General features: G+C 40.8%; 1 protein-coding gene across 1 annotated transcript; it reads left to right on the top strand.

Moving 5' to 3' along the window:
- Positions 1-1,000: 1,000 nt before the first annotated feature.
- LOC108438015 (monocarboxylate transporter 7-like) lies at positions 1,001-12,268 on the top strand. Its single transcript, XM_017715493.2, has 7 exons — positions 1,001-1,367; positions 4,246-4,501; positions 6,200-6,343; positions 7,784-7,912; positions 8,403-8,682; positions 9,556-10,199; positions 11,340-12,268. Exons 2-7 carry the CDS (start codon positions 4,264-4,266, stop codon positions 11,594-11,596), a joined length of 1,692 nt encoding a protein of 563 aa, XP_017570982.1. The 5' UTR covers positions 1,001-1,367; positions 4,246-4,263; the 3' UTR covers positions 11,597-12,268.
- Positions 12,269-12,714: the final 446 nt, after the last annotated feature.

Below are 12,714 nucleotides of genomic sequence, written 5' to 3'. Positions count from 1 at the left end.
AATGTGTTGTATATAGTTCTATATGGAACCTTTTTGGTTTCATATAGCACCAGAAAGGGTTCTTCTATTGTTACAAACTTCATCAGACTAATAGCAGAACCCCTTTTTGGTGCTATATAGAACCCTATACAACACATTCTGCATCAACCTGTAGAACCATTTCACAATACAGAGAACCATTTAGGCATATGGTTCTATGTAGGGCTCATGGTTCTAAATAGAACCACTGTCTCTACCAAAGAACCCTTGAAGAACCATCTTTAAGACTGTTAACACAGATTAACACAGATTCATATAAAACAAACTTCACACAAACGGACTCTTCACTGCCCAGCCGAGTGTGTAGGGGGCGTGGCTATGCGCGTGACGTCACCTCGCGGCGTCCTGTACGTAGCACGAGGATTCTCCTCACAGTGTAAACAACACTTAATAAATCAAACAGTTCGAGCGGCTTTGCTGCTTTGATGCTGATGTTCTGAAAGTCGATGCAGATCTACTGAATGATAAAGTGGACAGACTTCATTAGTATTCGCCCCCCAGGCCGCGCGCTCTCTGCGCGCCCATGTGGCAGCCCCTCAGAACCGGAATGAACCTGTTCCACCCGGTAGCGCTCAGCCGCTCTCTGCGTCTCTGTCCGCCTTACAGGCGGAGAGGGGCGACCAGCACTGCTGGCTGCAGCTCTAGGGACTTTTATTGGTGGCGATCAGCATCAGCACAACCACCAAACAGGCTCAGACGATGCCAAAAGAGTTCACTGATCTAGACTTTTAATGCGGCTTAGAACGTTTTATGGTGCTCTTTCTCACAGCTTAGAGCGAAGAACACCAATATTTCATTTATCTATTTTAGTTCATATACTTATCACACAAATTACTACGTATTCAAATGAAGTTCGATTCCATTAAAAAGAGAAAGAAATCTATTTTTGGCTTTATTGAAAAAATACACTTTAGAGCAAAAGCGTAATTATATGTATATTTTAATTTATTTAAATCAATGTATAAATCAGTATTTAAGTTCAAACTGTAAAGCAGCAGCTCGCGCGCACGCGCTGCAATACCGGCTTATACCGGTACTGAAAGACAGAAAGAAAGAGAGAAACGGAGAGCTGACAGACGGAGAGAAGATGTGCTAAGGAGAAGAGAGGAAAGGAGAGCAGCAACGGGAGGAAAAGAGAAGAGAACCGGAGCTGTTCAGTAATCCAGCAGCTCCGGCTCGGCTCGGTTCGGTTCAGACTGAAGCTAACCGGCTCTCAGCGCTGCTCTCCGCTCGGCTCTCAGTGAGATGCTCCAGCGAGGAAACGCCAAGATTTAACGTCTTTTGAAATAAAAACCGGCAACTTTCCTCAGAGTTTCTCCTCGTTTTCGGTAAGTAGAACTCAAAAATAAGTTTTTGTACAATTCTGTGAGAGAGGTAACTAGGATGTCAGCTTCTCATTCGCCAGTTTATTGCTCGAATTTTCCGTTCCACCTTAAATAGTGCAGCTGTTAACGTTCTGATGCCTGAGGCTGAGGCACCAGAGTGTAACTGCTGCGCCATTTAAGGTGGAACGACTAATTCGAACACGAAGCTGTTGAATAGCTAATCGAATTTGAAGAGAGATTTACATTTTGCCAAGTAAAATAATAAAATTGTGATTTTTGTGAATTCTTCGTGTTTAAGTCGTCTAAAGAAGCTGCTCTCCAGACCGGTTCGGTCTGGCGGCATTGCGTTGCGCTGATCGGCTAGTGCAGGAAGGAATCGTTCATTAGATCTGAAGTAATTCCTTGCAGTGAATCAGTTGAACCGATTCCCCACTAAGCTTGAAAACCGTCTCTTATAGAGTGCAATATTTTCCGAAATGTTATTATTATTATTATTATAATGTTAATAATAATAATAATAATCTTTATTTATGTAGCACATGTCAAGAGATTTTTCATAAAATACATTTTATGATAGAAAAAAGTAAATGATCCGTTTTAAAACGTCGTATCTAGTTTATCTCACCTGCTTTCTTTTATTGTTATTTTTTTCAATTCTTTCATTGTTTATGTTTTATTTTATTTATTTTACCCTTTTCTCTCTTGTCTCTTGTGTTCGATTCATTGAAACGCTGGACAGAGAAATTAGAGAATCGATTCAGCGAACTGAATCAGATTTTCCCATCACTGCTTCTGCAATGCACTTTGCGTCATCTGTAGTGTTGCACGTGTTAAGCAAGCACACACACACACACACACACACACACACACACACACACACATATGAAAAAAAATATATATATTTTATTTATATATATATATATATATATATATATATATATATATATATAATTTTTTTACATATATATATATATATATATATATATATATATATATATATATATATATATATTTATTTTTTTTACACACACACACATATATATATATATATATATATATATATATATATATATATTTATTTTTTTTTACATATATATATATATATATATATATATATAAATATATATATATATATATATATATGTATATATATATATATTCAATTTAGGTTATTAATGACTAGCAGCCGAGCTCCGCTCTATGCCACATCTACTGTGACAGTAGTGTCTGCAGACTGCAGTCTTGTGAATGAGAACGTGTCAATATCAGCATCAGCTCTCTCTCCTGCAGTGCCTTGTCCCCTCCCCCTCTGCCCCACACAAGCTACTATATGACATCATTCTGCTGGAACACCTTGTCCAACCAGGGCTGGAAGCTCAGCATAAAGATCAGGTTCTTTATCAGCAGCTGCCTGAAGGACAAATGAGGCGTCATGATGTGGCTGTGACTTCATTTCCAACATTTTTTAAAAACCTTCAGCCCTTGAGGCACATCTTTAGGTACTAAATTAAATTGTCTGGATCTGCAGGCTGATACAGGATCTTGAACATATTCAGAATAAAACCGATTAAAGCTTGCTGCTGTTATTTTAGCATTGCCAAGCTGCTAAGAGAGATGTTTTATTCCTTTAGACATTAAATCGATAGGATCACACACACACACACCCTTTACCCTGGAGGCCATGTCTAGTGTCTCAGTCTTTAGTTTTGCACTAGAGCTCATGTAGCTGAGTGCTGGAAGCTGGTTCAGGAATCTCCAGTAGACGTGCTTATGTGTTTTCTGACAGGAAGAATTAGGCGACATTGTATGATACCTTGAGATATTTTCATGATACACATGTGCCTCATAATATTTCGTTTTTCTGAGATTTAATAAGTTGGAACAGACAGAACTGAACCTGTGGGACCACATAAAAATATTAAAATAATAATAAACTACAATGATTTTTATTCAAACTGCACTAAATCCAGTTAAACCGACCTTATAATGCTCTCTTTGTAAGAAAACGTGTAGGTAGTCAGTGTTTCTTTAAGTACTGATGATATGGATGATCAGTAAAGTATATTGGGACATAATTTATCACGATAGCAATAAAATATCATCACATTGCCCACCTCTAACTGTATGACACACTGTTAAATAAACATGGACAACAGTACATTAGTAGCAGTAGCAGCCATCTTGAGGTCTAATCATGCCTATGTGAGATCACTGAAAGGGGAAAGTCATGTAAATCTCACTTTTCACCAAACTGTCCCTTTGCAGGGGTCCGTGCAGTGGTATGTATGAAACTGTGTTGGGTTTACATTAAGTCCTCATTAAGGTTAAGCTGGCAGCTTTTCTCAGTAATTACATGCAGTGCTGGCTCAGCCTGAGGGTCAAGGGGAACAACATCTGCAGCTATCAGAGACGAAATCTCCTGCCATGTTTGCTGTGCCAGTAGGTGGATATCTGAACCTGTACTGCAATAAAATATCGCTACTGCAGTGAAAGAATGACCACAGTAAAAGTAAAAGCATCGTCCAAAACCTTCTGGAGTAGAAGAACAAAAACAGCAGTTCAAACTGCTTAAAATGCAGTCCATCCAGCTTCTGTCAGCTCAGGAACTGACATTTATTATTCTCTGTTCTTTCGTTTTGGATCCCTTTGGTCTCAAATTTGGTGCTAAAGCTCCAAAGTGAGAGAAGCAGTAAAACAGTCCAGGAGCTGAACCAACAGAATGAGAGTAAACACAAAAAAGGATGCTGATGATTAAAATGGAAGTGAAAATGCGAAAATGCTCAAAAAAGTTCAGATCCATCCGTTTTACTTGAGCATGTGTAACTCAGTAAATGTAGCTGGTTCCCTGCCTCTGCTGACGTGTCACGTTTTTGTTTTCCAGGCAGAAACATCTCCAGCCATGAAGGGACTGGTGCCCACGCTGCGGGGGTGCATGAGCGCCAACGTGTACCCTCAGGTTCCAGATGGAGGCTGGGGCTGGGCCGTGGCCGTGGCCTTCTTCTTCACAGAGGTCTTCACCTACGGCATCATCAAAATCTTTGGCATTTTCCTGCAAGACCTCACGAACGATTTTGGAGAATCCAATAGCCGAGTGTCCTGGATCGTCTCCATCTGCGTCTTTGTGATGACCTTCACAGGTCAGACACCTGCCTTTAGCCTTTATCAGCCACTCAGTGTCTAATACCTTTTAAACAGGGAGAAAGAACCCCAAGTCTAGCCATTCACTCACAACACACAGCAAATAGTAAGAGCTACCTGACCAGCTATTTTCAGTGTTTGAATTACAGAGACCCACATTTTAACCAAAATTGAGACTTTTTAGTTAGTTTTTAGTTTTTCATCAAATAATCCATTATTTCTGCTCCTAAATGTTACTAGTTTATATTTACTCACCTCAGTGAATAACTACAGCGATTGGTGGAGTTTATGACATTGAATAAGCAGTTAGCTAGTTATGTATAAGCTCTAGGATGTAACAGTACAACGTAACACATCGTATCACAAATAGTATGTAAGCTTGTCACCATAGCATTACACTGGGACACTATAGCTTTTATTTCAAAAGTACTGTAATTTTATAATATTGAATTTTCTAATAATCAGAAATATTGAAACATTAACACATTAATGTAGGCACATTTTCAGCCACTTGTTTTAGCTTCATCAAAAACAATAATTGATTTGAGACGCCACTGTATTGTATCGAATCGAGTAATGGGTTTTATGAATCGTGACTCCGCTAAGCATCAGTGAATCCTCTCAGCTATCTCGGAGAATAGAGTGACCCTATTGAGACACAGCCATTCCTTCATTATGTACAGAGGCACATTTAGAAAAAGGTCATTAAAGAAAGCAGTTTCTCTCTAAGGTTCGCTTGTGCTGTTAGACCATCTGGGTGCAATTAGACCTCAGACATTTATATTGCTGTAGCATCACGTGAGCTTTTATGTTCCCACAATGTACTTTATGAGCATTTCCTGGCATAAATTTGCCTTATATGTAGATTTTAAGCTCAGATTTAAATGGCATGAATTACAATTAAAAGCTGTTGCAGTAAAAAGCAATAAAAGGAGGTCAAATTTAGATTGTTATTTGTATAAAAATGACCTCATTCTCTTTTAGAAACAGACACAACACAAGACCAAAACAGACATCAATACACAATACACTTAATATTCTTAATATCTTTATGCATCCTTAAAATGTGTAGTATTGCTGATGATACTAATAATAATATTGTTAATGTTAATATTGGTAAAATAATTACACAAATAAGCTCTTTGTATGGAAGAGTGTTCTGCCAGTAGATTTGCCTATATTGTAGGCACACATAGACAGAAAGGATATCCATTTGTAAATGGATATGCTGAGGTGGTCTGGGTTTAATGACCCGACTGTTGCGTCATATTTCTGTGCATAGACTCACACTCTTCCAGCTGAGAGGAGCTAAAAGCAGCAGTTTTCCTTGCACAAACACAGTCTAATCACTCCGAGGGGCAAAGATAAACAAGACTTCCTCAAAATAAAGCCTACAAGTGATTGACCCGATTGGCCTTTGTGCTTTGGGAGTTTTACCAAGGAATGTAGATTGAAGTCATAGTAGAAGTCATAACCTGGATGCCAGCATTTTTCCACAGAACAAACTCAATAACAATAACAACATGGAGCACAGCTGTATTGTTATTCTATTAGCATGATGTGGATTGTAACAGGACTAATATCACTGAGAGTTCAGCCAGTTACAGAAGACCATTCACTCCAGAATAATCACAGTCAGCACTACACACTGCAGATTCATACTGGTTCTAATCACTGTTGGTGATGTTTCTCCACAGCCCCTTTATCCACGGTGCTGAGTAACCATTTCGGATGCAGGCCGGTGGTCATGTTTGGAGGTTTCCTGATCAGCCTGGGGTCGGTCAGCACAGCCTTCACGCAGTCCATTGACCAGATGTACGTCACTGTGGGCCTTGTCTCAGGTACTTGTGCCACCCGAGATGTGTATATATGTGTGTGCTTGTATGTCTTTGCTTTTATCTGTTTATGTAAAACAGTGCTGACCACTGCTGTAAACAGTGTCCTCTGTGTAGTAGATCAGGTGTCCATTCCATGTGTACAAGTGTCTTTTACATACCATTTTATATGGACTGCACCTCTGTTCACTTACTGAACCCAGTTAATCCATCTGCACCGTTTTTGTACCTTAACATGGTTGTGTGGGACTTAAAATGGTTGACATCCTCAGTGTCTCATTTTAACACTCAGCTGCTGTGTTAGAACGAGAGCTACAGAGAGGAAGATCACTTAACACAATACATTACAAGTTATTATATGTTGCAGTATAATACAGGACAGTGAGACAGTGCAATGATATAATATGATAAATTATAATATGTAATGATAAATTATTTGTTGCTGTTGATGCAATATAATACTATACAATATGATACTTATGGTAACATTAGTCATTAAGTTTGATGCAACACTATATATGTTACCATACAGTACAGTGTAATACAGTACAAAATATGACACAGTACGATACATTACAATACAATATGAAACACTATGTGTTGTATTATTATAGTACTAAAACGTCAATATTACAGGTTGAGTGACACCTCTAATCTGTATTATAGTTTTCTTAAAATACAGAAATTAAAAGTAAATTAAGTTGTTTTTACCACAAACCTCAGCTGTAGGGACACACCTGCATTAGAGTCAGTGGTGGATCATAACTCATTCACTTCACACCTGCAATATAACTTATTACTTATTACATAACAACAACGAGTTACAACCAGTCTGACCATCCCTGCAGTTCCCAGCTTCATCCACCCTCCTGCTGTCCACCTTCTGCTGAATCACTGTACAGACATACAGTGTGATTTTGATTTTCTTTAAAAGCTCTGATTGTGTTTCTGCACAAATCAATGTAATTCACAATTCTTCTTGAAGGTACTGAGAGGGAATCCAATTAGTGCTCTGACTGAACCGACCATGGTTTCTTACAGAATTGGCTGAGTCATGATTCCATCTGTCATTTGTGCTGATTTATGCTGTAATTTTTAATTTTCGAAGTGATGAAAGTGACGACCTATTTCTCAGTTGTTTTTATCTTTAGTTATGTGTTTGTTTACGTCAACACCCTACGCACTGCTAGCTTTCCCCGATTATCAGAGCACTTTCTTTTTTCTGCAAATGGACGCACCCTAATCTAGCAATCTCTTTCTTTGTTTTTCTCCTTGTCCCTTTTTTTGTCTCTCTTAATTGCAATTTTATTTCAGAATTGCATCCTCCGGGACCCGTGGAAGCCAGCGGCCTGGTGCGTGCTGTGCTTTAACCCCCCGTAGCCTGACCTGAGCCCGTGTCAGTAGAAGGCGCCAGTGGCTGTTACCCTTTGTGCTGTTTGTTTACAGGCCTGGGTTACTGCCTCACCTTCCTGCCTACAGTCACCATCCTCTCGCAGTACTTCAGCAAGCGCAGATCGCTCGTCACTTCCGTCGCCTCAACCGGAGAGTGTTTCTCACTCTTTGTTTTAGCTCCAGGTAATGTTAGCACACCTGGCCACAAGACCTGGTCATCATCACTGCACAATAAACAGGGAACATAGTGCTTCTCACTTTGCTGTGTGATGTTTTTTTGGTGAAACTGAAAGGAGAGCAGCCTGTGAACCCACTTAGCCGAAAGGCTCACTGTGTTCATCAGGGTGTGAATGTCTTGTACCATAATAAATTGACTTAGACTTTAAAGATTTAGCTAATCAACAAATTTACACAAATTTTCCTTCAACACAGGAGCCACAAGATGCAGTTTCCACCTTTTTATATAGGATATATTTTGATTAGCTACGTTAGCTTCTTCGCTCCTGTCCAAAACTAAAGAAAGGAACTTTAAATACCAAACATAACTTGGCTGATTAGGCTGGTTTGGCTGGTTAGAGATTCAGTTTAGATTCAACTAGTAATTATTTCCTTAACGGACCCCATTAGGAATATAATGCTGAGGCATCGCTGCCGTTTATCTCTCACTCTGCAGCCCTGAGTGCCCTGAAAGATCACATTGGCTGGAGGAACTGCCTGGTTGTGATTGGCCTCCTGCAGGCGTCAGTCATTGCCTTTGGAGCGCTGCTCAGGCCCATCATCATCCAGCCCAAACCCTCCGCCCCAGAAGAGGAGGAGGGGCCTCAGTCTCCCCTCAAACAAACCAAAAGCAAATATGAGCTGGAGAACGAGTTTACCCGAACCTCCTTCAGCTCCGTGGACTCCGGAGTGCAGTCCATCTCCTCTTCCAGAACCAACCTGGCTGAGGGTGCGAGGTAAGACTATGTTTACTATATCCTATAGATTAATCTTGTTAATCTGGTTAATCTTGATGTGATGTAGGTAACAAGTGACAGAGGTTTATGCATCACCAATTAAAAGTGGACAAACTTCAGGCGAAATGCCCCAGAGGACCTAAAGGGAAGCTAAATCCTTGTTTACGTACCAGGAATAACTTTGCGATGCCCAATAAATGGTCGTGGTAACCGGGTGGTCCTAATCTTGGGTATTGCTTATGAAAGAATTATCCTCACAAGGCTGATTTGGGTTGTCCCGCCCACATAGCTTTAACAAATTTCCACCTCTAAATGTTTTAATGAAGGAAGCTTACAGAAAGAAAGCTAACCACCAAGCTAAAGCAAAACTAGCCTATATAACTGAGCCGTGGGACTTTCTGCAATATATGAAATTTGTTAATGAATTCTGAGTTATTGGCCTTTGGAGGACTGATATTGCTGCAGTAAACAAATGAGCGCTTTAGACAGTCTCTAAAAGTTAGTATAGTTGATGTTTCACTAGTAGAGCCTAATTCGTATATCATTTGCCATCAAAATCATACACATTTAATGTTAACAGAAACCAGCACAGCTAAGAATTCTGGAAAGTTCTGTCCGTGTTCTACAATAATTATAATATGTAAGACTTTGACAGTCATCATATTTGACAATTTGCCGGTCTAAAATATTGGCCAGTAAAATGGTATTTAAATAAAATTACTGGAGTCTATTTTTTGACAAAATGAAATTACTATCTGAATTTTTAGCTCCTTAAAAGTCATATTGTTTGCAGTTTTATTGTGGTAAGCTCCAATTTGCAAGAAACCTCACAGAAATATAACCACAGTTTGGTGTTTGGTTTGTACCATGCAGCCCTAGTCGCAGTGCGGCAGAACGAGGCTCAGAACAAACTACAGACCTGCAGCTGGTGGAGAAGAGAGGAGAGGAGGAACCTGAACCTCCAGCACTTCCCTCAACTCCTCTTAAACAGCCCACAGCACAGCAGGAGGAGAAAGCAGAGCCGCAGGCGGCTCGGCCCAAACTTCTGGACTTTTCCGTGCTCACGGACTGCAGCTTTATCTGCTACTCTCTCTTTGGCCTCTTCGCCACATTGGGCTTTTTCGCCCCGCAGCTCTACGTGATTGAACTGAGCGTCAGCCGCGGGTTAGAACGCGATCGAGCCACCTACATGCTGTCCACGATGGCCGTGGCCGAAATATTCGGCCGCCTCTCCATTGGCTGGGTGCTGAACCGCCAGCCAATCCGAAAAATCTACATCCTGCTGATCTGTACGCTGCTGCTGAGCCTGGTGCTGGCGCTCTTCACCGCCGTCTCCGAGTTCTGGGGGTTGGCTTCTTGCTGCGCCGCCTTTGGCTTCCTTTTCGGCACCGTAGGCTCCACCCACATCCCCATGCTGGCTGAGGACGATGTGGTGGGCATAGAGAGGATGCCATCGGCCGTCGGAGTTTACGTTTTTATCCAGAGCTTTGCTGGGCTGGCTGGTCCACCACTAGCAGGTAAATAATGTTGCACACCTTATGCTATTCATAGGAACTCGACTACTTAAAACGTGTTTTAAAAAATCATAGATTAAAGCGTGTGTTCTTGATGAATTGACTTGGCTATTACTTACAATTTAAGAGATAACCAGTGTCATGAAAGCTGTTCAGCAGTTTGAACATTCTCCACATGAAGGAACTATTAGCATTCGCTTTTGTGAGCATCACTGAAAGAGAGGAAACCCACACCAGCAGGATCTCACTAATGCACATATGTTTGTAGTTACTGATTTCAGGTATGCAGAGTGAAATTAACTGGATTGCTTAAAAAAATAATTAATTGGCTTTAATTGGTTGGCTTCATCAGAAGATTCACTGTAAAACTGCAACATACAAAGTAAACAATAAGATGCTTGAATGTCTCTTAGAAGCTTCAGTGCTTCAAAAGGATATGCTTAAGTAGAGCTTAAGTAGGATTACAGCCTGTCTGGGATATGAGCATCATCACAGGGCTGGTATTTGGGCTCTGAATGAAGTGACAATGTGAGAATTTCAGCAGTGAACATGTCTGTATAATGATATGTAGGCATGACAAGTTCATGAAATGACTGGCTAAAAACAACAAATATCTAATTAATCATCTAAATAATCGCTACATTACTCAGTTTACTAATAAAGTCAATGATGACAGCCCTACTGGGTCCACAATTGGCTCTTTTAGCTACGAAGCTAATGCAGCTAACAAGTAATGGAAGCTTATACCCCATCAGGTGGACAGAAGTACAAATGAAGTTCATACTTCCAGGTGGCTGCTAGTGTGTTTAGCTAAGCTAATGTACTTCATCCATGTTTATAGGTAACAGTGAGTCATACAGTGTCAGAAACCACATAATTATAAGAGATATTAGAGATAATGAATGCCTCCACATGTTTCTAGGCACCATGCTAATTGGTGGGCTGTAAGCCTCCATTGCTTGTTAGCTACATTATCCTCGTAGCTCCAGCACTAAAACTAAAGAAGCAGACTTCAGACACCAGACACATCTTGGATGATGACATCATCATAACTTTATAACAGGAAACGCTCTTTTAGACTCTGGACGCCCACCTGCATTGCTGACCTCACTCACTCCCTGCGTGTGTTTGTTGTGTTTTCAGGCACTTTGGTCGACAGGACGCAGAATTACGGCTCAGCCTTCTACACCAGCGCGGCCGGTGTGGGCGTGGGGGCGCTATTCCTGGGTCTGGTTCGGCCTGCCAAACTCGGACTGTGCTGCTGCAGGAGGAAGAGTGTGACGCAGGAGGAGAAACAGGGAGACACTCACAGCGAGGACACACCCGCTGACTTCCTGGAAGTGGACCTGGTTCTGGACAGCAGCTCAGCGAAGAGTCCACCTGATTCAGCATCAGCCTGAAAACCTCACACTCACAAATAAACACACATACTGAAGGACACAGTGGAGACAGTGGGGTCAACTGGCTTGATTCACACGTGTACAGCTTTTCCACATTCCTGCTATTGGAGCACAGCCAGTGTAGAGTCAGAGTCAAAGTCAGGTAGAGAGTTTCAGAAGGACTTGTGTGCTGCCCAGACGGGGAACTGACCCCTAGTCTGTTATGTGGAGGGCAGCAGTTTTACTCTTTATGCTCTACAAACCACTGACAGCAGTGAGAGACAAGCAGGGTTATTATTGGGTTATTATATGGACTACAACAAGTTATTCTCAGATGTGAATAAAGCAACATTCACACAGATTTTCAACTGATTATTTTATGATTTCAGAAAGTCTCAAATACAGACTACACATTTTTGATATTCTACAGAAACTAAAAGCGAAAAACCGCCTACAAAAAGTCACTCTGAGCATTGAGAAGGTGGCGTAGCGGCGCATAGAGTGACATGTTACAGCTAACGAAATTCATGTAGAAACTTTTTACTGCTTAAGTTTGGAGCTGTGGGTTTTAAGGCCTTTTAAGGTGGTAATATAATACGTCTTCAATGGAACTTTGTTTTTCATGACGAATAGATTTGGACCAATAGAAACGGTCCAAATTTACATGGAATAAAACCTCGTCACGGTATTGTACATTAGAGTCGGCGTAATTGTGAGACCACAGATCATTTTCTTTTTGTATTGTGACGTATGTGTGATTGAAACTCGATATCAGGGAGCGTCTCTAAGCTAGCCAAGCCTAGCTCCGCCCACTGGTGCACGATGACATCATCAAAATATGAGAAGACATTTTAGGGGTGGGGCCAATTGGACATGCTAAATTGCCCCTGGGTGTGAGTGACTGTCTGTGTCTGTTTGTCTGCCCTGCGATGGACTGGCGACCTGTCCAGGAAGATAAAACCTACAATCTAGCATTTCTGTTGTGACGTATGATGAGTTATGCTCAATATTTCTTTTTAAAAGGTGCCATTTTATAATAATTCATATATATTATTGATGTGGAAATGATGTAAACATTTGACCCCACTGTCATCTTCAGTGAACAGATTCACACACCGCAAAAACGCACAGATCAACTT

This window comes from Pygocentrus nattereri, chromosome 14, assembly GCF_015220715.1.
Source record: "Pygocentrus nattereri isolate fPygNat1 chromosome 14, fPygNat1.pri, whole genome shotgun sequence".
Classification (NCBI taxonomy): Eukaryota; Metazoa; Chordata; class Actinopteri; order Characiformes; family Serrasalmidae; genus Pygocentrus; species Pygocentrus nattereri.
This window is presented reverse-complemented; position numbering and strand designations above follow the sequence as displayed.